Below are 27,999 nucleotides of genomic sequence, written 5' to 3'. Positions count from 1 at the left end.
ATTTTTTAAAAAACATACCTAGCTCCTGCCACGTCTGTATTTGAAAGCAGCTATTTCTTTTTCTTTCCTACTTCTGCAAAATTTAATGACATCCTAGGCTAGACACTCATTTCTGATCAAGGGCCTAAAACCCAGAATTCTGACAAGGAATTCTGCTGAACTTGAACATTTGTGAGGACTTACTGCTAAAATAACATTAAATGCTTTTCTTTAAGGCTTGTAGATTTAAATAATTTAGATGGATTTCTACATGGACAGCAAAAGAAACTAAGAATGAAATATATATTCTTCCCCACAATCAAGTCATACCAATTGCACTTCAGGTATGGCAAAGACACCTGAACAACTGCAATACTGCTTTAATGCACTATCATGCAATAAGCAAGTGATTATAATTAAAGCGTTCTCATGTGCACGGCCTACAACTAAGCTGATTTAAATTACAGTAGACTTTCCCCTTTCCCACTCCTCCTCAGGTGACCACAACACTGCATAAACACAATTTCTTGCTGGTGATCATTAAGCAAATTCATATCTATACATGCATACATTTCAACTGCAACTTCTGGTTTTATAGCACTTCAGAATAATTAAAATACAACTTGCTGCTCAGATGCAGACCTGAGGATTGCAACAAGAAAGGCCAGAGGGAGACAGAACTTTGAAGGATGGTTTAAAGCATTTGTTATTATGATTTTCAGGTGGGTATTGCTGCTAATTGCTGTGAATATCACAAAGCACTCGAGAATCTAGGCTGACCTGCCTGATTTTCAGCACAGAATGGCTGAGGTGGGAACAGATCTCTCAAGGCCACTAGGCCCAACTGCCCCAGCAGGGACACCAAAAGAGCAGGGTGCTCAGGCCCACATGCAGTTGGCTTTTGGAGATCTCCAAGGAAGAGACACCACAACTTCTGGGCAGCCTGTGGCACTGCTCTATCAACAGCACAGCACAGAAGTGCTGCCTGGTACTCAGAAGGAAGCTCCTCTGTTCCTGTTTGCACCCACAGCTTCTGGTCCTGGCACTGGGCACCACTTTAAGGAGCCTGGCTGCATCTTCTTTATACCCTCTCTTCACGAACTTATTGATAAGATCTCTCTGAGCCTACTCTTCAGGCTCTATTGTCCCAGCTCACTCAGCCTTTCCTCATAGGAGAGGTGCTCCTGTCCCTCCATCATCTTGGTGGACTTACACTGCACTGTCTGAACTGTACCGAGGAGCCCCAGAACTGGATCCAGGACTCCAGATGGGTCCTCAGCAATGCTGAGTAGAGGAGAAGGATCATAACTCTCCTGGCCCTGCTGGCAATACTTTGCCCAGTGCTACCAAGAATATCATTAGCCTTCTTAGCAGTAGGGGCACGCTGCTAACTCATTCAACTTGGTGTCCACCAGGACCCCTTGAGTGATGCCACAAAGGAACAACATCTCAGAAGAGCTGACATGAATTAGGTAAAGATAAAAAACAAACAAACAATTTTTCCTACATCTTGAAGAAAATACTCATCAATTTAAGCTTTTCAGCTAGAATTGAGCTTTACGTGGATTCTGACAACCAAAACAGCAAGCCAGACATCTAAACTGTGGCAATGTTTGAAAACTTGTAAAAATAAAAAATAAAAAATTAACACTTGCACCAATGTAGCACATGGCAAATTTTCTTAAAAACTGCTTTGAGGTTGGTATTCTGGTCTGAGAAGTTTCTTCAACCTTAAATATTCCAGACCAACAAAAGTAAACAGATGGATTTTTAGCTACTAAAGCTACTATGTAAGTACCAAAAAGAAAACAACACAAAACAGGCCTGTCAAAAGCTCACTGAACTAAAAGATCTGAGAACTGGAAAAAGACTTTCCCATTGCTTATACAATGGTGATCAACATAACAAGTAAATTGGATGCTCTTGTTGCACAGACTTCTAAATATACATTCATGTACACATAGGAAGAACTTACTAAAAGTTGTGTTTAGTAAATCTCAGGAAGGACAAACAGTGCAAAACCAAAGTACAATCAAATACAGTCCCTCCTTTTTATCTTTTTTATTTTTCTTTAAAAAGGTTGCCTAAGAGCCTACTGTCTGACAGAAAAACTGCTGCTATGGTGCTATGGCGTCACTGCTTTGAGTTTTTGGTAGACACACATATTGTCTCTAGGACAAGTATTTTTCAAAAATCTAAACAGAATACTTGCTGTAAGAAATTGTGTGTCTGAAACAAAATCTGAATTTCAATTTGAGAGGTAAAGAAGAAATAAATGACTGGGGAAAAAAAAGACTGACTACTTATCAACTGCTATTACAACCTGTATTTTATTTTATATGCGTAAGAGGGTAAGACAGCAGTGCCAACCCATTACATTCTTTTTTCCGTATTTTGGAAGAGTGTAGGAACAGCCTGATAGCAAATTAAGAACTATATTTGGGTTTGTTAGCAATAAAATACTTTATAGTCCTTAAAAATTCAGAATAATCATAAAAATTAACACTTGCACTTAAAGTATTTACTACAATTATCCGTTACTTGCTAAATTTCACCTGACATTACCTCAAAAGAGTGGGATGGCATCCATCTATAAAAATGCCAATTTTCCATTTAACATTTAAACAAGCTAACCAGGATGGATGTATAGAACAATTTGTATGCATCAGTCTAACATTAACTGAAAGAAAAACAAATGAAATACTGGCTAAGGACTATAAGTGATCAAGAAATTAAAGACAGGAATGTAATTAGCATCAGCCAATATAATTTTATATAGAACAATATAAACTAAACACAAAGTTTGCTTTTAAGTAAGATTACAAGTTTGGTTCAGAAATGCAGATGTACTGTAATTTATCACCTCTTGAATGGTGCTTGATTTAGTTCCAAAGGACTATAGAATTATAGTGCAATAGAATTACTAGTGTTAATAAATACATGTGAAATGGATTAAGAGGTGCAAAGTTGAAGCATCTGAAAAAATCCATTGTCCATGAGACACAAAGTGATGACAATCAAATAAGCATTTGTCAATATGAGATGGAAAGGGATTCTGGTGATGTATCACAAAGAAAAGGTTACAGTCCTACTCTTCAACATTTACATCAGTGATTAGCAGAAGAGATAAATCAATTCAGATAAAATCTAAGTACAACAGAAACAGAACAGTAAATAACAAGCATCAGGAAACTGGTTTGGTAAACTATACTCATTCAAAACAAAATACATTTTAGAACAGTCACAGAAAAAAAAAACCATACTCAGGGAACAAAGACTACAGTTCTTACCTATAGAATGGGAATACTGTATCCCAGAAATTATCTGTTGAAAAGGAGTCATGGTAGATAAGTAATTCAATGTAAGCTCTAAAGGCACAAATAAGATGTAAGGATTCAATATCAAAGATCTGTGTGTGAGTACTGAGGTAATTTTCTTCAAAGATATTGGTGAGAATGACACCAGAGCACACAGTTGTGGTAATAAGAGCTAAAAGAAGTCAGGAGATAACTGGTACATAACATTGAACCATAAACAAAATTTCAGTGTTGAAAAAAATGTGCAATGGCAAAAGATTTTAGGTTTACAATCTCTCATTATCGAAAAAGAAGGCTGAAAGGTGACTTGTTCTGAATGTATAAGAATAATTATAGGGAGAAAAATAGTAGGTAACGCAAGATGTATCTAGAATAAAAAAGAGCTATATGAACCACTGGCTGGAAAAAAATTTGTGGATTGAATACTGGCTCAGCGACCAAGGCCAAAGGGTGGAGAGGTCAGTGATGTAAAGTGTGGTCAGTGATGCCTAGCTGAAGGCCAGTAACTAGTGGTGTGCTCCAGGGGTCGATTCTGATCCTGTCCTGTTCAACATCTTTGTTAATGATCTGTATAGTGGGGTAGACTGCACCCTCAGCAAAATCTTCTGATGACACAAAACTGGAAGGAGAAGCTTATGCACCAGAGGGTTGTGTTGCCATCCAGACGGAATTCTGACAGGTGGTGGATGGACTAAAAGAAACCTCATGCAGTTCAACAAAAGTAAGTGAAAAGTGCTATGCCTGGGAAGGAGCATTCCCTTTCACCAGAACAAATCTGGAGAGTGCACAGCTGGAAAGCATCTTTGCAAAAGAAAACCTGGAGCTCCCAGCAGATACCAAGCTGAACATGAGTTCTCTCACAGAAGAGAAGCTCAGTGGTACTCAGGACAGCATAAGGAAGTGTCGCCATCATGCTGAGGGAAGTTTTACTCTGCTCAGGAACAAAGCGGGAAGTGGTAGGATCCATCTGCTGAAGTAGACAGGAGCATCATTTCCATCAGGTTTGATAACCTGACAAGTATGACCATTATAAGTTTTTGGAGGGAGTGGCATCCAAAGCTTGGACAGATGTAGCATGAGGAGCCACGAGGAAACATTCTTGGCACAAGGAATAAGCATGAGTTAGAAATCCATGCAGAGAACTACGATTTCACAGAGGTGTGGTAGGGTAGGCGAATGTAATGGCATATAATGGAGTGCTGCGATGGATGAAGGCTAGGCTAAGGAGGGGAGAAAGAGGGAGTTGCAGTCAGTGTAAAGGAGCACCCTGAATGTGTTGTGCTTTTCTCTACAGTGAGTCACAAGCCAGTAAAGAGCTTGAGGGTAAGAGCTGAAGAGCAGGCTAAAAAGGAGGACATAGTGGTGGGTGTCTGTGACAGTTCACAACCTCAGAAAGAAGGATACAAAGAATTCTTTAGAAAACAAGGATCACAGTATCATAAGGGCTAGAAGGGACCTGCGGAAATCATCCATTCCAATCCCCTGCTGAAACAGGTTCCCTACAGCAGGTTGCACAGGAAAGCATCCAGGCGGGTCTGGATATTTCCAGAGAAGGAGAGACCACAACCTCTCTCAAGGGGCAATGGGCAGCTTGTTTCAGTGCTCCATCATCCTTAAAGTAAAAAATTCTTTCCTCATTTTCAGATGGAACTTCCTGCATTCCAGCTGGTGCCCAGTACCCTTTGTCCTGTTGCTGGGCACCACTGGTCCCATCTTCACACCTAGCCTTTAGATATTTATAAGCATTGATAAGATCCCTTCTCAGTCTTCTGCAGCCTGAACAGCCCCAGGTCTCTCAGCATTTCCTCATACAGGAGATGCTCCAGGCTGCTCAACACCTTTGTGCCCTCTCCCTGGACTCTCTCCAGAAGTTCCCTGTCTTTCTTGAACTCAGAAGCCCAGAACTGGACACAGTACTGCAGATGTGGCCTCAGCAGGGTGGAGTGTAGGGGAAGGATAACCTCCCTCAACCTGCTGGCTACGCTCTTTTCTAATGGACACCAGGATACCACTGGTCTTTTTGAAGGCATTACTTTCAGAGCAGCCCTTGTAACAACTTTTTTTGAGAACTATTCCAGTTGTCATATAGAGTCCTGATATTTTGTTTTGCCCAGCATACATATTTGAGACCTGTGTACTAGTTTGGTTATATTAATTGACTTTCCTTTCTGAAGGAAACGTTCAGAGCACCGCACATTAACTCAAGGTATGGGGGCTGCTCTGAAAGTAATGCCTCCTATTTTACTACGTTGACCCATGATGTCAGAGATGGACGCTGGTGGTACTGCAGCAGAGGTTTTCCAAGCTTTCCAACAACATTCCTCAGGAAGACCATGGCTCTGTCTGACTGATTAGAATGAGTAGTCTTGAATATTCTGCTTAGTCTTAAATAAATAGGCAGTACATTTTGTGTACTTTACGAACATTTAAAAACATGCTAAATTAATATACTCCTTTAGTCACCATGGTAATAAGTACTCTGTAAAAGCACATAAATATCTAAAATATGTTATAATTCCTATTGACATCAACCTATTTTCTTATGTTATGAAACAAGAAACACCAGAAACTGAAGAAATAAGATACGACACAAATTCTTACTCAAGACTTTTCAGAGGCTAACTCCAAATGATTTTCTATTTTGCTCTGAAGTTACTTGTTTCTAAGGTAGAAACTTCATGTAAATCATACCTGAAAAGTATTACTCTGGGTGGACAGTATGTTAAAATATTGCGGAAAAATAAAAATAGCAGATGTTTTATAAAGCAGATGTTTACAAATTCTGTATTAGAAAAAACATTATAAAGATCTTCAACTAATTGACAAACAATGATTTGAAAGTTCCCTGAGAGTGAAACTTACAGAGACAACACAACAACCCATAAACATTAATTACAAATTGAACAAACAAAAATATAGTTTGAGAGGGAAGGATATCAGAAAATATAAACCACAACTGTTTCAACTTTCAGACCAAGTGTCTGCTGGACTCAGTATTTCTGACTGCAGTAATAAAATGGCAAGGTGGCTCCTGCACTAGTGGATTCCACTTCGGAGCCAGACCTTAATCTGCCACCAAGATAAGCTTACCCTGTTTCCTTTCCTGCCTTCAGATGCAGAGCTTCTTCTTAAGCTAGGAATCATAATGCATTTATTCTGCAACTCTATCAACTATTTTAAAAACAGCAGCAAAATACAAAAAAGCAGAGACCCATTTATACATATACAAGTTTTGAATGCTTCTTCAGAGAAGATGGCACAAGCCTTAATTCTACTAGACACTCCAGTCTTATACTGAACTATCACATTGGATACTCCTGTTTTATACCATTTTATGAGTCTAGAATTGCACTACAGCTTCTTAATGAAATCATTTTGACTCCCTCACTTCATTTGCTTGTAGAAAATATTCAAGACCAAAACTGAAAGACGACAAAATTTTAATATGCAGTTTGGTAAAGTTCTAGTCAGTCTCTGAACACGTTTATCTATCCAGTAAAGCTTGTGTTAATGCGATGTAAGAGTTTGGCAAATTCAACTCTAATGGAGCATAAAAGTGCTTTTGCTTGAAAGTGAGATCATTTTTAAAAATTCAAAGCATGATCACTTTTTCCTTTTTTTGCAGGAACAATCTGATACAGGCAGCAAAGCTTAAATAAACTAGAAACATTTCAAATGATCCATAAAGGATTAATAAGCACTGCAGGAAGTCCTATAGGCTCAGCGTATACATTTTCCATCTTTTTCTCCTGCAAAAGGCATGACATGAAATTCTAAACAGAACTCAAGTTTCAAAGTCACTGAATGTTAAGGTCTGCAGCTTTGATACTGGGGTAGAGAGGGGTCACCATCTTGAAATATTTAATTTAAATAGATAACAAAATATTGATTTTATTAGCATAATAAAGCCCCCAAATTACGGCCCTTCACAAAATTTTTTTTCCACTCGCAAATAGACAAATGGACAAAAGCAAGGCAAAAGGGGTAGTAGTAAGCTACAGGCCACTAATATAACAAGAACAAAATGACAGCTATTATTTTGGCAGAGATAATCTATGCTGAAACACAAAACACACACGCACACAATTTCTTTCAATACAATTTTCTTGTCTTCCCACTGACTTCTATGATTACCACAGAAAGCAGGGTTCTAAACACATTTCTCAATTGAATCTTCAATCAATAACAGTAAAAATTTGAGAAGGGAGATATGGGAAAATGTATTATAGCATTAGTAAGTGTTTGCAAAACAGACCGAACTTATCAATATGCATAAAAGTTGAAAGGGAATAAAATGGAAACAAAAACATCAGTAACAATAGATCTTATATATTTTCCAAAATAAGTTAAAAAATTCACTGAAACTCCAAAATCCAAAGTGTAAGAAAAATTATTCCAGGCCTAGTCCAAGTGATGAAATTATGTAGTTATATTTTCTTTATAGTACCACAGTTGTAAAAATAAAGAATAATTTTGAATTACCAAATGGCCTTCAGGATACAGGTACATTCAAAGGTCCCTTGCAAATAACGAAGAAAAAAAAAAGATGATTGAATTAATTTATAGGAAGCAACAGGACTAAGCTAAACGGAGACTATCTAATAATAGCAGTCTCACGGTATGAAGGAGAAATATTAGAAAAGCAAGAATTAGACATCTGCAAAAAACCCCATACAATAAAACTTCTGCGATCTCAGACCAAGGTCAACATGACCTAAACAAACTGAAATCAGTAGCAAGAATCCAGACTGACGTAGGCAAGAAGACAAATGATTCATGTAAGAATTGAGAGTTCCTCTTACTAGAAGATGGAAAAGTTCAGATTCTACTAAGCTAGCCAGGCTGCTTACCACACAGGTTTTTTTTGTTACAAGCCAAGAACCAACAGTGGAAACTATTTAGGTGATAGTTACACACGAACTGGAGAAGTTATTACAAGAGTGGGAAACTGGGAAAATTCAAAAATGTAACATGAATTAAAAGTTATAGAAGAAAATAAATATAAAACCCAGCAAGGATAATATTGGCCGTATCAGGGAGGGAGAGAGAGAGAGGGAGGGAGGAGAGATGCGGGAATGATAAATGCTAGCTCACAGTGAGAGACTAAAGCTGAAAGGCAAAAATTATGCTAAAATAATACACTAATCAAAAGGAAAAGTGAATGAGAAGAAAGAAGCAGAAAAAAAATTGAAAAAGTAATCATTTCCCTGTACAAAGCCAGCAGAGAGGCCTCGCTTGAAATGCTGTCTACAATCCTGGGTATATCTCTAAAAATGGATAAAAGAAACCAATGCAAAGAACGGCAACAAAAAGAGCTCTGTAGATAACAAAAAGTATGATACAATAATTTTTCCAGTAGTTACAAACACACCAGATACAGTGAAACAACATTACTGCACACTCCTCCACTCAGAGGGGGCAAAAGCATGCTGTAAAATGCAGATATATGTATCAAAAGGTAAGTTTTGACTAGTTGAAAACAAGATTATATTAAATGAGCTCAGGCTTTGCAGAATTTGACACATTTAATACAGTAGCAGTTTAATTACGATCATCCATAACATTAGGAACAGCCCTAGTTCTTTAAGGAACTAGGAAATAAATACTACTATTGAATATTGAGAAAGACAAAGAGATTAAAAGGATTTTGATAAATAGCTTAGCCTTTGTGCATCCATAAAAAACACAGTCTGCATCAATTTCAGTGCCAATGTTTAGTTTTGCCACCATTATCACTGTAAAACAGAAAAAACAGGAGTGCAAAAGAGTCAGTGAAAACACAAGTTGAAAAGAGAAAGCCTAGAAATGCAGACAATGAAGTATACAGATGATAAACTTGTTGGTTTGTTTACCTTTCTTTGCAATTCAAAATAGAATTTCAGTGAAGCTGAAAAGATTACAAAAATGAGAGCAGTAAAGAACAGAAATATCTAAAACATCATAGAATAGCCTTTGCTCACCACGAAGAGCCATTCAGAAGCTATATCTAGGGAAGACCTGTCCATTTCACACAACTGAAAATACACCCCAGTTGTAGCTGGAACAGCCAGGTACTACCCAGGAACTTGCATCTCCTGCAAAAAATTCTATTAAAAAAAAAGCATTTTGCAGAGTTCCTTGAATTAGAAGCACCCAGATAATGTCAGACACTATACGAGGCAAATCTTCTTTTTAAATCAAACTCATTTGTTTGTGGGTTAACACCCAATCAGTCTATATTTCTGGGTTGCAATACTCTACCAAATAAGCACAGAAGGTCAGCCTTTTTTTTCCACAATATTTAAACCAAACATGAGTATTTGTTTCCTCATGAAGCTTAACTCTATTTCATTTTCAGAATGTGCTCTTTTATGATTTGACCAGTGCTAGAGAAAACAAGTAATATTGCCAAAAGAAAATTAGAGTTTTCAATGCAAAAACGTACTTGAAAATGAGAGAAAGTTTAGGCAAAACTATGAAATGTACTGCACTGCAGAGTGGTTTTTCTACCTGTAATCTCCCTTACCATTCCTGTCCAAACTAACTGGTTGCTGATACAAATTTAAAACCAAGTAAAAGAACAATATATTTATATATCTATTTAGCAAAGAAAGTCAATCTGTGTTTGCCAATTTTAATCTAATAGAATATGGAATCTAGCATTTCCCATTTCCAGCCTTGTTTTGCTCCTATCCTATAAATTCCTCTGTCTGACAGTGACAACTCAAACAGTTACAGCAGAAAAAAAGAGACAGAAGAGATGTGGATAAGTTTAAAAAGTAAAGGAATAATGGGGAAAGTAAGGGCAATAGAATGAAGGTGCAAAATTTAGCTATTTAAAAAAAACATAAGTTTTAAAGGGTAATAATGAAATAGAAGAGATGACCTGACCATCACATAGGACAACAGACTGTAGAGCTTTATGCTTCTAGTATCACCTGAAGAGGAAAAATGTTATCAGTTAATAAACCTATTGATAATATTTTCACTGTAAACTTTACAAGTACGTTCAAACATTATGCATTATTTTTCAGATCCGAAGTGAAGATGCACGTTATCCTTCCCAATACTCAGGAGTAATTAGTAAGCAAGTGAGATAGGAGAAAGATGGGAGAAAATAATGTCTTTTATTTTTCTTCTTCTAATAGCTGATCAACTTGGTTCTTTCATAAACATGAAAAGGCAAAAACGTTAGGTGTTGAGAGCAGAAACGTGTTTTCTCAAAGGCATTATTAACAATTAATAATCATTACACAGTGGCTTGTTTACCTGACCTTGTGTAAATTTAGCAGCCTTGTAATTAGACACATATTTTGCACATTTGTATATTTCCATGCATAGGATTTGACTCATTCATTCATCCATTAAAATTTGCTTGACAGACATAGATGGATAATCAGGGTACAATTTGTATTTACTGGATTACAGAAAATTGCCCGAACTGTTAAGTTCAAGGAAAGTGTGTTCTTTCTCTTGTGAAAGACTTAGAAGTAACTAAATTTCAGAGGATGGCCCCAATGCTCTCTGAAGAAGTAGCAAAGCTTTTATACTCTGATAGCTTTAACACAGATGGGTTAAGAAAAGGAAAAAACAAAACAAAACAAAAACAAAAAAAAAAATAAAAATAAAAAATAAGGACTGGTATCTATATTTTCCTTTAGGCAACACAACAAAATTACTCCTCAGTAAGAAGCATTCTCCATAAATCTAGCACCCTTGTATTAATCACAACTTCACTGAAGAAGACACATTTGTATTTCTCTACTTCCCTTCCTCACTGGGAGATGATGTCTGTACAAATTAGACAGTCTGTGGACTTTCTCCCACTTAACCACTTTCCAAGAACTTCCTAATTTTCTAAGCAGGTTGAAAAATTATCCAACTGCTTTCCTGATCAGAAAAAAGGCTTAAAATTCAAAATTTTATAAGCAACATTCATAACAATGAAATACTACTACTAGATTTCATTAAACATTTCAGAATACTGTTGCCCTCTCCATCTATGCAAACATTTTACAGGATTCTTCTGAAGAAACTGATAGACTTTTACCTGGAAAGTCAAACGTACTAATTAAAAACATAACATATACACACTTTTTAACAACTTCTGTAATCCAAAGGGAGCTGTCATGCAGTTTCTTTTGAAAGTTGTGTAGCTGACATGTCAGAAAAAAAATCATTTAATTTCCTTTTGTGAATCCATACCTCATGGTAGGCTTTTATTCTTTTAGTTCCAAAAGTATAACCAAAATAACAAAGCAGTTGCAAGAAAGTAAAGCGTACTCTTCAAAAAAATAAAACAAAACCATGAAAAACTGTTACTATTTTGGCACCACTTCTAATATCATAAACAAAGCATCTGAAATATCAACAAAGTAAGGAAAGTGAAGTTTATATTTTAGCGAAGCATTAGAAGATAGCCCAACAGCTTCTCCTCTGGTGGCAGGCACTTTTTGCATCAACTGAACACAGTCATCTCTGGACTCAATTTTCTGTGACCAAATAAATTGTAATGTAGTGAGTCACATCATTTCAGACCATTTATACATCTACAGTTACAAGCACTGAGAAAGGAAGAAAAGAACACTATAAGAACCCCTTTCCTAAACTAGGAAATCTTTATTTGAGTCTTAGTAATCTTGTGTTTTAACTACTCTCTGACATATCTGAAGGTATCAGAAGTTCAAATTAAAGCAACAAGATGACACCAAAATGTATCTTCCAGTGTTCTCATTCTTTCAATGTTCTGCCAAGGGAGTGAAAAATTCAATACTTCTCCTTGGTCCTCATCTCATTACCGATGGTAAACAAATGAGTCACAAACCAACATAGTTATCCCTTCCAAAATATAACAAAGTAAAAAGAAATCCCTGCTGTTGAAAAAATTCTGTCCCTCTTCAGGTTCTCTCATGCAATACACATGTGTTCAGCACTCTTTTCCACAGACATCCCCAAGAGAAGCTGAAACAGCTTAGCACCAGGATAACACCTCTCCTGCACTGTAGCTTCCAGACTAAGATTCTGGTGTCCCAGAAAGTTTCTCTGCTCTGTCAGTACAGAATGGTAACCTCTTTCCAGGCTGAATGAGGAAACCCACAGGAGGGACAGTTTGGCTCTCATCTGAAAAATGTGAGTGGAAAACAGTGACAAGGACTGAATTTGCTCCATGGAGGAAGAGTGTTTTGTACTACTCCAGGTGCAGCAGAAGTAAGATCATCCAAACTGAAGGTATTAGTAAAGAAATTTCCATCAAATAGGGGAAAAGGAAGAATATTGCTATGCTGACTATATTTACATTAGGAAAGGAAAACTAGTCATTACAAAATCTTTCTCTTCAACTCATACATGCCTATAATCTTCAAAGATGAGGAAGACGAGTGATAAGGGAAAAAAAGAACACAAGAAAAAATACCAATTAAATAAATTTCTGGGATGATGATGATGTTGAATAGGGAGGTTAATCAAAGAAAACCACTTAAGAGTTCATCCTTCCTTGTTTTCCACATCTGACCTGTAGTCAGCAATACAGAAAGGAAAAAGGTAAGACAAAGAAGTATTCCTTTCTGATCCATTATGGAAAAAACAAACAAACAAAAAACCAACCAATCTTAAAACCTCAACATTTTGCTTATTTTTTCCTAGTGCTCTGTCTTATTAGATGCCTTCCAATCAGCTCAATGACTTGTCCATAAAGGATAAAAGAAAAGTGAAAATTTTGTGACAAAGAGTTGCTTGCAATTACGATGAGTGGAGGAAGGGAGTGGAAAAAAATCTGTCTAGATGCTTTCTGGAAAAAGAACTTGACTGTAATTACTACAGCACTGGCATCTCCCTAGCCTTGGTTATGATTCTAGTCTTGGTTATAAAGCTGAACCTTCTTATGTGGAGGTCTTTGTCTAGAAAGAAAGGAACCAGTTTAATTTATATAGAAATGAAATGTGCTTCTTTCTACAAAGAGCTAGCAATTGCTCGTGATTTTCCTTATTCTCACTACAGTCTCCAATGCTCCTCAAGTAAGTATTTGTTACAGGGTTCTCCTGTATGACACCTGATTATGGAGTGGCATCTTGGCACTAGCCTCACAGAATCATAGAAAGGCCCTTCACAAATGGACTCACCAGAAAATGTCAAAAATAGAACTCTGAAGTAATTCTCGAGCATTTCTCGGCAGATAACATAGTTGTGGAGGGGTTTTGGTTTGTTTTTCTTTTCTAATTAATTTTAAGTCCTTAAGATGTCTGGCTCATCCTTGTTAGGAAGTCTCCAAAGACACATAGCACATACATAGTTTTTAAATTACAAATTCTCTATAAAGCATTTTAGTCTCTTTTACTTGATGGGTTGGGAAAGGAGCAGGGTGCCAGATATTAAAACTACTTTATGTTTAATCAGTCAGGAAATCCTCTCAAGAGCCACATCACAATTTATTGTTATTATTTCATTGATTGTGTTAAAACAGAAAAAAAAAGCTAACAAGGTGCCCAAAAAAGATGCCCCATTAAAGGAATAAGAGAGTACAAATGCTGATCCTCTGTTGCAAAAAGAAAGACAGAAAGCAATAGGAGGGAGGGAGAATTTGCTTAATTGCTTCCTTTCAAAAAAGCATAAAAAACACATGCAAATAATAAAGAATGGTGTGAAAAAGCATCTCCAACACTGCATGAACCACTGGAAGATATTCCAGTATTTCTTAATAGCTGAATTAATTGTATTAACTTTATTCATGTTACAAAGTTATCCATAAAAAGACACATATCTAAAAAGAGAAATACTACAAATTTTGAATTATAAATTCAACTTTTTGTGCTTGATAGGTGGTCGTAAATATGAGTAGCTTAGTAGCTGCTAGTTCTATTGCAAGATCTTCATCGAGAATTGCTTCAATATGAGAAAAAAATGCACTATCAAATAACAATTATTAGAAGTATTATATAGTTTTTAGAAAAAAAGTCATTCTGCAACAGAATTCAGCATACACCATCTTGGTTTTTAGTGTTTTGGGGGGGAAGAGGGCTCTCCATTTTGAAACAACTCTAGCTTCTTTGTAGCACAGTCGAATGTTGCTTTGGATATTAAATTGAAAATTTATCTTAAATGGAAACAAACAACTTCGCTAAAAATTAGACATTTATGACTTGCAAATTACAGATACTAATTATTTTCAGTATATACAATTATGATATTCTCAAGAGGTATTAATTTTGGGACAGATGTGCTTTCATCATGTAATTTGGAAATTAAGTTACACTCTCACGTATGGGAGCTCAGAAGTCTGAATTTGTGTAAGGATAGGATTGATAGAGAGGAATTTTGTCTTGCTAATTTTCTCTCTCTCTCTCTCTCTCTCCCTGATGAGAGTGTGGCCAGCAATCCTCACAGCTGGGTTGCCTTGCACTCAAAGGAATGGGGGCTGACTGCAGAGTTGATGAGAATATACTTCCACTTGACTCCACCTCCTATTTTGTCCTTTCAGATAATTCTTCCAAATCCAGTAAAAAATTAAACAATAATTAAGATGTGCCAACTGTAAGATATGCACAATAGTCAATCCTTCACATACTTGGCAGAGAGCAGAAATAAGTTCATCCAAACTGAAGGCATTAGTAAAGAAATTTCCATCAAATAGGGGAAAAGGAAGAATATTGCTATGCTGACTATATTTACATTAGGAAAGGAAAACTAGTCATTACAAAATCTTTCTCTTCAACTCATACATGCCTATAATCTTCAAAGATGAGGAAGACGAGTGATAAGGGAAAAAAAGGACACAAGAAAAAATACCAATTAAATAAATTTCTGGGATGATGATGATGTTGAATAGGGAGGTTAATCAAAGAAAACCACTTAAGAGTTCATCCTTCCTTGTTTTCCACATCTGACCTATAGTCAGCAATACAGAAAGGAAAAAGGTAAGACAAAGAAGTATTCCTTTCCTTTTTCCAGCATTAAAAAAAATTCAATCTTCAAACATCAGCTTTTCGCTTATTCTGTTATATAGGTTAAAGATGTAAGACATAGAGCATGTGCTACAACTCTGAAACTGAGAACTTTTATTTTTGGATAGGAGTTCTGCCCCTGCAGAAACTTTTACTTCTATCTTGAGATCTATTAGCAGTGTGGATTTTTGATGCTTATCTTGTAAGGGCATCTGCCCTTACAGATGATTTTTTTCAGGAGAAAAGGAAAACAGTTAACTTCTGCAGAGTCTTAATTTTTATGGTCCAGTGGAAGGTATCTCTGCCCATGGTGGAGGTGGGGAGGTTGAATTAAACCATCTTCCAACCCAATCCATTCTGTGATTCTATGCAGAAATTTGATATACGTTTGGAAAAACTCACAAAAGTTTATTTCATAAATCTGCGGATTTAAAACCTAGCAATTGCTAGGCTGAAGATACTTGGATAGCTGAAATTCTTCAAATGAAAGAAAATGAACAAGACAATAGTGTTTGTCATTTAGCTGCTCTAACAGTTTTAGCAGGACTACACAGCTTTTTTTTTCTGCTCCTATAGAATGCTGCAGCTGTGGACAGATGGAAGAGAAAATAATCTGCATGGCATGAAAACAGGGAAGGGATGTTCATCTTTAGCAATAAAAGGGTCTTTAAACCAGTGTGCCATCACAGAACACAAGGCACTAAACAACAGGTAAAGCTGACAATTGTTCAGGCTCAATTTACAAAAGGTGACAGAAAAAAAGCATACTTCTGTGAATAAAAAAAGATTAATTCATGTTTATAGCTCAGTAAGAAATTAGTGGTGAAGTCCTCCAGCAGATGCTATTTAATGAAAATGATCTGAACAAATACATAGCCAATCTGACTGCTGAGCTTCAAGGACACAAAGACCTACACAGAAGAAGCTACATGTAGATCAAAGCCTGTTTTGCACCAAAGCTTGTTTATCATGAAATTTCAAATATGAGAATCACTTCTGTTGAGGAACAACTTTTAAAGCTTTAAAAAATATTTTACCAAGAAGTAGAGCAGAGACTAAAAGATAACAGAAATATTTTCTGATGCGTTTAACTACTCGAAACCAGAAAACAGAAATAACTTTTTAACAGTGAAGAGTAAGGAAAACAAGCACCTAAAAAAAAAAAAGATCCATCCCTGCAATGCCAAAGCAAAGCAGGCTGAAGAAAACATCGTTGGTGAAGAAAACTTTTGGTGTATGTGCTCTCTGCCACCTCCTATCCTCAACGACACTGTTATTCAGTAATGTGGTCTATAAGAGACAGCAACAAACAAAAATGTTTACCAAAGAATGCATACCCTGCATCAAATACAGTTCAGCTTCCCAAGCAATAATAACAAAATAATAATAATTTAAGCTTTCTTTTAAAATTGAAGGTTGGTTCACAACGAAGACTAAGAATGTTTAGCACAGGTGACTTAGTTTTTCATATAGTTATTATAAAATATTTCATATTTTTATATGTCACCCAAGTGAGTTACCACAGGTGGATCCACTGTAGTTTTCAATCAAAACTCTTAAAGCAAGATGTTTCATTTTCTAAAATTCTTGACTACAGATTTCTTCATAACTCATAAATAAGTAACTCCTAAGTACAAATTTCTGATTACCACAACTTTTCTAAGTCAGAAAAAAACTTCTTGTGAAAAGAACTACGTTTGGTGCAACTATGGTCTATTTAACTCCTGATTTTAACTTTGGCTCTCTGGAAGTATGCAACACGCTTGAACACTGTAATCTTTGGCTGATCTGATAGTACAGGATTAACAAAAATTATAACAGTTAAACTAACATTTCTGTGATTATTACTGTACATTTATCAACTAGCAGCAAGTATTTAATATTAAGGGACAATTCTGTGCCATATCCTAGCAAACTGGTTATAATGCATTTGTTTGTATTAAAATTTCATGTATAATAATACAAAATTAATAATAAATAATTAATTTATTAGTTGGTATTTATTGTCCTGTTAGTATAATGCATGAGCTTGATGGTTTTAAATATTGCTTCAAGCCTTAGTTTTGATGAGCTTCCATTTCCTCTAATGTCTCTAATTAGAAACTAGTAAAAATGCATCTCCATCTGAAATTGCATTTGGCTTTAAATTTTAAGTAACAGCAATCTAAATAGATTGAAAATAGCCATCTCTGAAACAAACATAGAAAGGAGAAAGATTAACATTGATCTTCTCAAGACCAGTGATTTGCCATGAATCCTCTTGTGATTTATGATTTGTTATTAAAGTATTCTCAGAATAAGCAAAACCTACAATGCCATGTAGCATCCTAACGCTTCTGTCGTCCCGAGGTGCTCAAAGGAGGCATACTCGCTCACTCTTACTCTCCAAGTAGCTTGCTTAAGCAATTAATGTAATGGAGTTGTGACAGATCTATCTCTAGGCCACACAGATCCATCCAAACTTTTACATTCAGGACTACAGAATCTTGTAACAAGTACTGCAGTTGGTACACCAGAGCTACTTTAGTTTGTGTTCAGTTTAAAGCTAGATAAGACAGAGTTGCAACCATAACCGTATTACAGCAAAACATGCTTTCCAAGCACTACCAACACTCATCATTGTTTCTACTGTGGCAACAGATTCAGTTCCAGCAGAGTACCATCAAAGATAGTGCTTTCCATAATCCTTTGAAGACAGCAACATCTTGTTATTAGAGAAGTGATTCAATCACCTAGGTAAAGATTACACACTTGGTGGCAATCACAACCATGGCCATATTTACCTGTGGGCACATTTCCTGTAACATGATCTTCACATTACTGCCATTCATAAGCCTAAGCAGATAAATTATTGTGATAATAAGCCCTTACATTCCCGTGTTCTACCTACAGAGGAAATTACAAAGTTGGTTTTATTCTATTGAGGCAATCTGCATTTCTTAGAACCTGATCCATGCCGTAGCTAACTTGGGAATCATTTTCTCCAGTTAGCTGAGAGATGTACCTACTGTCATTATGTGTCTTCTCTGGCAAGGAACCTGACTGTGGACTAAGCGCTAGAAATAAGCATCAGCAAACAGACACTACTCCTTTGCAGATGTTCACTCATTCTCAGTGTCTGAAATTCTGAGTTCACAGAGTTGCACTCAATTTCACTCAACCATCAGGGAGATGGGTGCATGTCCGTCATGGCTAGTAAAATCCAATGAAGAGTGTTAAACCTTTTGAAAAGGCGTATCGATCATTACTTTGAAACACTTCACTAAAAATCATATCGATGCTGCAAGTCTAAAACAAACAATTCCTTTACAGGGCAGAAGTTGCAGTAATAGCGAATCAATCTCAGTTAATAGATGCCATGAGTGCTGTGACAAATAACTGCTTACTCATCCCCAAAATGCACTATACACGGTGACCAAAGGGTTATCTTTCGTTATTCAGTTAAATACAAATTATGTCAGTTAAGACAGATACATAATTCTTTCACATAGTAGAATACTGGCTATGTTGTTCAATAATCAAGATGCTTCTAATTTCCTCTTGGTTAACCAAAACATGATTTTAAGTACAACCCATTTGTCAACCTCATTCGAGGAACAAGTCAGAAAATGCTACTGTGGAGAGGAGGAAAACATCTTGAGAATTATTGGTGCCAGTTTCCCTTCCCCCTCAAGTCCCCATAAAGTTGTGCATGGAATCACATTCATCTTTTATTGCTCACTCCAATTGCTTTCCATTTTGTCTTGACTTGGAAGCTTTCAATACTAAAAATAAATGTCTCAGTTTCTGTATATATAAACTAAAATGACAGTGATACAATTTCAAGCTTGGAAGAGACTCAGATATCCATTTATACACAAACAGGAAGAACTCCCAAAATAATCATTGGAGATAATTGGATGGCAGCTTTTAGCTATCTGATTGTGTCTGCCACATCAATTGGTGTAATGATTCCTTCTGTTTTCTGGCTCTACACACTCTTCATTACACGTCCATATTCTCCTAGTACTATCAGCACAACAATATTTAAAATACTGTATTATTGCCACTACTAAAGACCTTTCCTTCAATCTAAAGAAGCTTCTTACCCTGACCCACCCACCAAACAAAAAGGGCTTTCAATCCATAACTGTTCCAAAAGCATGATTACAAAAGTCATCACCACCATCTACAATCATATTTTCACCTGTTCATGTGGTGTACACCTGTGGGCTGTTGGCAATACACATGATTGCAGTGTGGGAGACTCCAGGTTCACAACAAGCCCTGTCATTTTTGTTCTCTTAAGTGAATATGCCATGCTATCCCCAAACCTTGTATGAACACTACTGCTTCTTATAATATTATCTTGTTTGTAAATCTTATACTTTTTAAGTGCATAAAATATTAATGCAAAACCCAAGAACTTATATATATATATATATACAATAATAAAAACAAAGAATATATATATATATATATATATATATACACACACATACACATATAAGTAAAATAGTAATTCAAAGATCTTGAGCAAGTGTACTAACATGCTTTTATACTGCGACCTAATGTGCAAGCAGTAGACTAGCCCACCACAGGTAAGAAATGAGAAATTTTGAGGGCTATTGAGCACTGAATTTTCGCAGCTGAACAGTATAAAGTTATTTAGCAGTGTTCAATAGCCTTCAAACTCACTTCTGCCTGTGGGTTAGAGTTGTCCACTAGAAAGACTAAAATAAAAGCAGTGTAATACAGTCAGGGCCAAGATTTTCTCAATATTAGAAAAAAAAAACCCACAAAAGCAACAAATCAAGAAACAAAACGAAACTATAACCCTTTAAAGTTTGTATTCTGAAAACATAAAAAGACTGATAGATGCCATGTGCTTTAACTAAGCAATATACAAAAACCAAAACAAAACAAAAAAACGCACTACATAAAAACAGCCTTTAACCCCTTTAGCCTATACGACTAATACTATGCATGAATACTTAGAAGCAAGCTGAAAAACCTTGTGATTCAAGGACTACAGCTTGAGACTCCATCCAGTTTAGCACTGATTCTGATAACACTCAGATGTTATATACAGTACAGGCTTTTTATTCATTTCCTTTCAGTCGGTAAAAACAATGGCTAAATAAGACATGGGATTCATTTTTATGGATATGAATACTGATTTTTAAAGAGATTTTTAAAAAAGGATCTAAGAATTGGTGTTTATTTACCAAATGCTCAAAATAAATATGAGTATTTCAGTGGGAAACACAAAACAGTTTGCAGCCTAATGAGATCCTCTTACTATAAATTAAATGAAACTCTCCAGAATAGCAATTGGTCACTTTTTTCCATTTATGCTTGCATATTTCAGCCTTCAGCCATTCTCCAGCATGGATGTTTCATTGATGGCTGAGGGTAACACTTCAAAAATGAACTAGCTAAACAAACTTCCCAGCAGCACTTGACAGAGCTACACCTATTCTTCCCCATTTCCAAAGCAGTACAGAATTAATTACCAGTTCTATGGATCTATTGTAAGTATAATAGACTAAAGAGCTATCACAGACACATTTATTGTAAAAGCACAATCCCAAGAGTGTCTAGTAGAGGGCCAAAACGATTAACACAAATGCTTTGTCAGATCAAAGATAAAATCTGCACCGCCCAATTGAGGAATGAATTAGAACAGTGGGTTATCTTTCAAATTAACCAGGGCAGTTAGTGAGGAAAATTTCATGAAAGTGTAATTCTTAGCCTTTGTGAATCCACACAGCAGGCATTCTGCCAGCTGACAAGATGATGAAATTTTCATGCTTAAAAAAGCCCTCTTCATTTCCCAATTTAGATTAGCTAGCGTTTCTCTCTCTTTTCATCTATTTGCTCTTCTGAAGCAGGATAAAATAAAAAAAAACCAAAAAAAAAAAACCCCACACACCACACAACAGAATCAATCTTTCAAAGAATAATGCATTTCTGAAAAGAAATATTTGCATGTCATTTTTAGAGATATTTACAATTAGGAGTAGAATTATCAAAATCGATATTATTAATACTATTAAGAAAGCCACAAATACTAGAGTAATGGTACCTACGTTTCAGAAGACAGATAAAGATTAAAATGTTTCATTGAGGAAAATGACCAAAGAAAAGAAATGACAAAGATGAATAATTTACATAAGCCATGGTCTTGTAGCAGGCTTACAAAATTATGTTTGTGTACTTACACTCGCATCTTTTTAAAGGAAGGAAGTACATTGCTGGTATATTTACTTATTTATCAACTCCCCCTACCAAAAAGACCAAGTGGACTTTGCACTTTTAGATATTACGGCATTCCTCTTCTAAGTTTATATAGCTACACATGGAAGCATTTCAACAGACAGGGAAACAACATGCAATGATTCTAAACCCTTAAAAAAAACCCTCAAAGCTCACAGGAAAAAAAGGAAGCCCATTCATTTCTTCAGGCTGTGGATAGGGCCAAAAGACTCCTGCTAGGAGTGACTTTGTAACAATTAGCTCAATTATTTTAAGGGTTAAAGAAATTATTTACAAAATTTGTGTTTTTGTACCACGTGTCATTTGACCAACATATAAAGAAAAGCATTATCTAAAAACAAAAATCAACATAAACAGTGTGAGAAAGTTAACCAATATATTTGTCTATTTGGACAGACACTTCTGAGCCTCTTAGGTACAACTACAAGAGGAGACTTAAGTGTCTCAAAGTTGTGTCAAACGTTTTGTTCAGATGGTACTTTGCCATACTACTTCTGATTGTGTCTTTATAGTCTATAGGATTACATGTATTAGTGCAAACATCCATTTGACAGATTTCAACTCCAGCTGTTACACAGTCACTACAAGTACTTGTTGAAAGGAATATACTAAAGCTCAGAGCACCTGCTTTTCTAAGAGCTAACGGGACAAAAAGTTTTCTTGCCCAGCTCAGTGGAAAGCCCTCCTTTTAAATGAAAATCATCATGCAATTTCAAAATTACTTTTAACAATAAAATAAACTCACATTTGCAGAGTCTGAATGCATTCCACAGTTAAAAAGTAATATTAAACACTACTATTTCACCTAACTGCATTAAAAATAAGTTCTCAGCTCTGAAAATACAATCAAGTTTTTAAAACCTTCATTTACAAGCATAAATAAATTCCTCTTGGAGGACACTTTGTTATTATATATACTATGTAGCAAGATACATAATAGATTTTAATAGAATATGAGTAAATTACAATGTTTAATATTGAAACGCGTCAGAGTTTGGTTCATAGCTTGGCCTTAAAACCAAATCAAAACCAGAAACTAGAGAACAGAGTAAAATATCACATTTTTCATTCCCTGGAATTCCTCAGAAACAACACTTCTTCCTGTCCTTAAACATACTTAAATCTTCCTTTATTCATCAAGTTTACAATTGCACGTATCATGCATGTTTTCCAGTACTTTCTATACCAATAATTCCTTAGCACTTGGCTTGTGTATTATCAAAATTTTCATACATTACATCAAATGAACGACACTGAAATCTAAAAAAGTTAATCAGAAGCAAACTTTTAAATAAATCTAGTCTGTCTAAATATATTACATCGAGCTAATATATAAACACTTTATAATGCAGTATTTTTACTAATATCATGTGAACGAAAATTCTGCAGCCAGATGGACTTCTCAATAAAGTAATGCAAGATTTCACATTTGGATAACTTTACCCATCCAAATCATATACTTCCAACTTCAATGAAAAGGAACAATCATTCCTATCTTGAAAAATACTGTCTGAATTTAAGCAGTTTAAGAAAGCTCCTTTTGATGCAACGATCTTCAAAAGACATGTTTATACAGTCTGAAGATATCACACTTCCAGAAAACATATTAGAAAACATTTACTTACCATTGTAATAGGAACTAATACAGAAGGAAGAAAAAACAAAAAACCCACACAAGATATATGCTTAGTATGTAAGCATAATTAAAGCAGAAAACTATTATGCTAATTCTCAGCATTTTAGCTACCATCTGAAAAAATATTTTGTAATATCTAAGAAAACAAACCACAAATTAGGCTGGCCTTTTATTTACAGGTCAAAATTTCAAAAGTAATTTTTGAGTATATCAAAGGTTATGAGCATCCAAAGGTTAGGAGTTCTTTCAAAAATGACGTCTGATCTGACAGCTGTAAAAAAAAGGTTCTATGCCAGACAACTACAGAAAAGAAGAGGAATTCCATGAAAATTTCACCAAAATGGTAAGCTGATAATTCACAGAACACAATCCTACAATCCTTTCAGCATATTAGAGATGCAAAACATATTAATATAATTTAAAAATCAAGGTATACTTTTCTTAACCTGCTAGTTCTTTGGTCAGTGTAAAGATGGGAAATACAAATGTTACAGCATCGTTTTTTCAGTAATGTCACACACTACCAACCATCTGGAAAACAATGAGCTATTACATCTGTAGTAACTCTGACAAACACTGTTACAAAGTGTTACATACATACATATGCACACCTGACTATTTTGACTTAAGACAGAAATGAGAAAAATAACCTAAATTACTATTTTAAAAAATCATTACTTGATAGTTTCCTTTTCATAAAGTTGGGTTTTGCAACTGCACTAATTTGTACTTTATAGAAAAAAAGTGAGATAGTTGCTAAATTCAGAACCACTTAGACAACTAATTCCTTATGGAAGAATGTTTTCTGAATACTTACATTGTAGTACTTTTTTAGGTAGCGTCTAATATCCAAGAGTAATTTGTTGTTCATTTGAACCACATGGTTGAAAGGAGGCTCTTCACATTCACTCTTACTGCACCTTTGCAAGCTGGGCTCAATAAATCGCCCCTGAAAAAAAGAAGTGTAAAAATGTACACCGTGACAGCAGATGATAGCAGCAGACGTTATCGCAAGAGTTCAGACATAACATTTCATTTAACAAAGAGATTTTAAACGTCTTCATTCTTTTCAATTAAATCTCTACTGTCTAGGCTTTCTTTCCTCCCACAACAGTTGGCCACATCCATATAAAGACTTGTCTGATAGGACAGTTTCCTAAATCTCTTTTCAACGAAAGGTCTTTAGAGACAACGCTTCTTCATCTGCTACAAAATTAATCATTCAACAATCTATGTTTCATCAAGGAGATTTAAGTTCTGCTCAAACATACTGATTAGAATACTGAAATCTAACCATGGACTATCAACAGGATTGCAAAAGAAGAACAAGATCATGTTTTGTCTTCCCCAAGTGCAAAGAACAACTTCTAGAGCTTAATAGCATCTAATTTACTTTTGAAATCTTTGGATGGCAAACATTAAAATTTCAGATCCTAAAGTAGTATGTGAAAATAGTACTAAAATTAAATTCTGTGAAATTCTCACTAAAATAACAAAAACCTGTTAGGTTGGATATTTATAACACTTTTTACAAAGTTTTCTTTCCGTTTAAAACTTAACACTTACGCTTTTCTGAACCATCTTGGCTAAACTCCCACTCACAACACCAAATAATTCCACTAAATAATTGTGTAGGATATTTATTACATGTTCATATATATATATATATATATATATACACACATACACACACACACACACAAAGAGTTTGACATCCACTTCTCTCCATCTCTCCAGTTAGCCCATCTGCAAGTTGTCAAGCCTATGTGCAATTAACTGTTTTATTTACAGCTGTAATGAACAAAAGTCAAGGATTTACATAGCATCACTCGACTTGTGTGCCTTTCTGTCTTACTGGCTTCCAAAGACTGCTTTATTTTGATTGAAAAAAATGCAAAACATCTGCTGTTTGTCCAAATTAACTTAAAATAATTACTTTTAATTTAGATAAAAGATTTATTTGCTTTCAGTTTCAAGGTTTTCACTACTCTGAGGCTTGCTAATTTGCCAATGACTAATACATGCATAACATTGCTGGAGAGTTAAATACTTGGCCCAATTTCAAGTTGTGATCCAAGGTCCCAGATACATTTTTTGGCAGAACTTCTCAACAACAATGCACCCCTATGACTTTTTATGTTCAATATACAAAGACAGAAGGAAAGATAACACAGAAAGGCCTTACTGTGAAGAAAGGAAGTGGGATGTGAAAAGATAAACAGAAATTTCAAAACCACTTTGTTCCAATTAATGTGATTTAGGATAAGAAATAGCCATCACTACATGAAAGTTTCATTAAATAGGGAACTGGAAGTTACTCAGGTGTTAAGATAAGGATGCCTAAATAAGTTACGGTTAACAATCATTCATGAATGTGGGCAACCAGATTAATGAAGCCAGCTTATCTCACACATTCTCCTAGACTACACTGCTCTTAGCTGAAATGCAAAAATGGGAAAAATATTTCTACACTGTCCTATCAGCAAATTTATGTTCCAAAGATATAAACGACGGTACTTAAGCAATATGGTATCTTCTACATCAGATGAATGCTGTCTGAAAAGCCTTTTCCTCTACAGCTGTTTTCCCCCTCATCAATGAAAAGAAATAAAACATTGAAAACGAACCGAACAGTCAAAGACATTGTCATAAATATTCTCTGTTCCACATTTGAGGCAGCAAAACTTGAATCTTTCGCAGTCCCTATATTTCTCCTCATCAGTGAGCTGAGCTGGGCCACCAACCAAGGCATCATTCTCCTCATCTTTATGGTAATGGTGATGGACTCTGAATTGGGAGGGATCCAGTCCTATTAATAAGAAACAAAAATTTCAAAAGACTAAGAGGTCAACCATGCAAGTAGGCTCATTTTTCATATGCTTGGTGAAGCAGAGTCAAAAGAAAGTTACAAAATGTAAATTCAAAAGCTGCAAATCTCTCTTTAGCAAACACTGCTCTATAAATATAAATACATTTTACAATTTTGAACCACAAATAAAGGTTCACGAAACATGAAGAAATCTTCTCACTTATCTTCTTACGCAAGATTGCTTTATAAATAAAGCAAGCACGTTGCATTATCATGGGAGTATGCAACAGAACATTCTGTTTCTGAGGAAACCACTCCTAACGGATGGCTTTATTGTTATTTTCTTCTTAAATTACATTGAAAATATTTCAATAAAAATGTGCATCGTTATTAAGAAACAGTCTTTAAATCAAAACGGCACCATTAAAACCGAAAACAGAGAATAAAAACCCCATTAAAGAAACACGGGTGCACTGCTATTACCAACTCCTTCAAGTCCGTATACAACTGCCAACTCTGATTTCAATGCAGTGGTCGATTTCATTTTGGCTCAGTGGTTAACAGCATGTAGGTTTCAATCTAATGCTGTGGTTAAAATTCAGCAGCAGCATTTAAAACGGCAGCGCTGGAGAGAAAATGCTTTATTTCTGATTGCCAGAACTCAACATTTTAAACAAATAAATACACAAAAGAGATCCTAAAAATACTGATTCAACCACAAATAAGTAAATAAGCAAGCAAGCACAAAGTTCAGTACCCTGCGAATAAGACTGCCAAAGTAAATTTAATAAAAATCTTTTTATTTTTCATCCTTTGTCTTGTTCAGCCTTTCAGAAAGTCCATTTATTCCACCTATGGCTTTTTCTGTTGTTCTTACTGCTGTTGTTTTGTGATTTTTATTTTTATTTTTTTGTTACCCTAGTAAATAGCATGTGCTAGAAAAGAATCACCTAGAGACTATGGAAAGAAAAAGTGTAGAAAACTATGGCTTATTTTAAAAATAAGAAAGGACAAAGAGAAACAATTAAAAACAATTTTTAAAATGGACTACTTTCCCAAAAGCAGTAGCAGAGCAAAATAGTTCCCTAAGGAAAACATACAGAGAGAGAAATTTTGCTCAACTGTACTTTTCCAGTATTGTCAAAAAAAGATTAATTAAGCCAACTAAAAGCTTATCATGTATCATCCCGTATCATATGTGAATTTTAGTAAATGTAAGAATTGACACAGAAAAAGTATGAAAGATTACAAATAAAAAGTGAAGCTCGATTTTACAGCTCTTCTTAAGCTCACTATACTGTACTGGGAGACTTAAAGAAAATGTTTAGGAACACTATTCAGTCACTCTGGATAAGTATTACTGTCCACATAAAACAGTTGTGTTATACAAGCAGACACAGATTGTCTCTACCTAAAAGGTTTGATATCTGTAACTTTATTATCATGAATTATTATTATTATTCTGAATTTCTACTTCACAACTACATGAGAAATTCTAGGATAAAAAATTATGCTGACAAGAAAGATTAACTTTCTTGAAAAAAATAGTTTTCAATAAAATTTAATAAATATTTCTGATTTTACTTTTATGAACAGAAACAAATGGTAGTGCTAATATAAGGCTAATATTTAGTCTCAAAGACGTTCTTAAACTTTTAATACTGTTCTCTACAATTCTTTGAAAGGAAGAGCAAATAAATAATTTTAAAAAAGAGAAAAAGAAACCTACATTGCAAATAGCATATTTTACAGTTTAATATGGTACAGCCCTCCCCCCTCCCCCCTCCTCCCTCCCCCCCCCCAAAAAAAAAACCACTGCAAAACAATCCAGTAGGGTTGCATTATTATTATTATTTATATTATTATTATTTGTTTTTATTAGTTTTGGACAAAAATGTTGGTAATAAAACTTCCTGTTTTAAAAACTAAGGAAGATGTTCTGCAACAAATGTGGTACATAAATGTTTTAGAAGTGGAGTTCAGTTTTGTATTAAGATCCAAACAGAAAAAAATAAAATAAAAAAACAAATAAAGTACACATCAAAGATAGAAATGGTGAATAAAAATAAAAATTTGCAGATCATT

At 35.2% G+C, this 27,999-nt stretch overlaps 1 protein-coding gene across 1 annotated transcript in view; it reads right to left on the bottom strand.

The window, feature by feature from the left end:
• POLA1 (DNA polymerase alpha 1, catalytic subunit) overlaps window positions 1–27,999 on the bottom strand; it is a 187,095-nt gene that overhangs the window by 75,046 nt on the left and 84,050 nt on the right. The window contains 2 exon segments of the mRNA XM_065741504.1: window positions 23,923–24,054; window positions 25,733–25,914. Of these exon segments, the coding sequence (XP_065597576.1) occupies window positions 23,923–24,054; window positions 25,733–25,914 (314 nt within the window).

The sequence above is a fragment of the Cyrtonyx montezumae genome, unplaced genomic scaffold (assembly GCF_038088225.1).
Source record: "Cyrtonyx montezumae isolate F1298 unplaced genomic scaffold, pur_monq_1.0 scaffold_3, whole genome shotgun sequence".
Lineage (NCBI taxonomy): Eukaryota > Metazoa > Chordata > Aves > Galliformes > Odontophoridae > Cyrtonyx > Cyrtonyx montezumae.
Note: the sequence above shows the minus strand (reverse complement) of the source record. Positions and strands in the feature narration are given on the sequence as shown.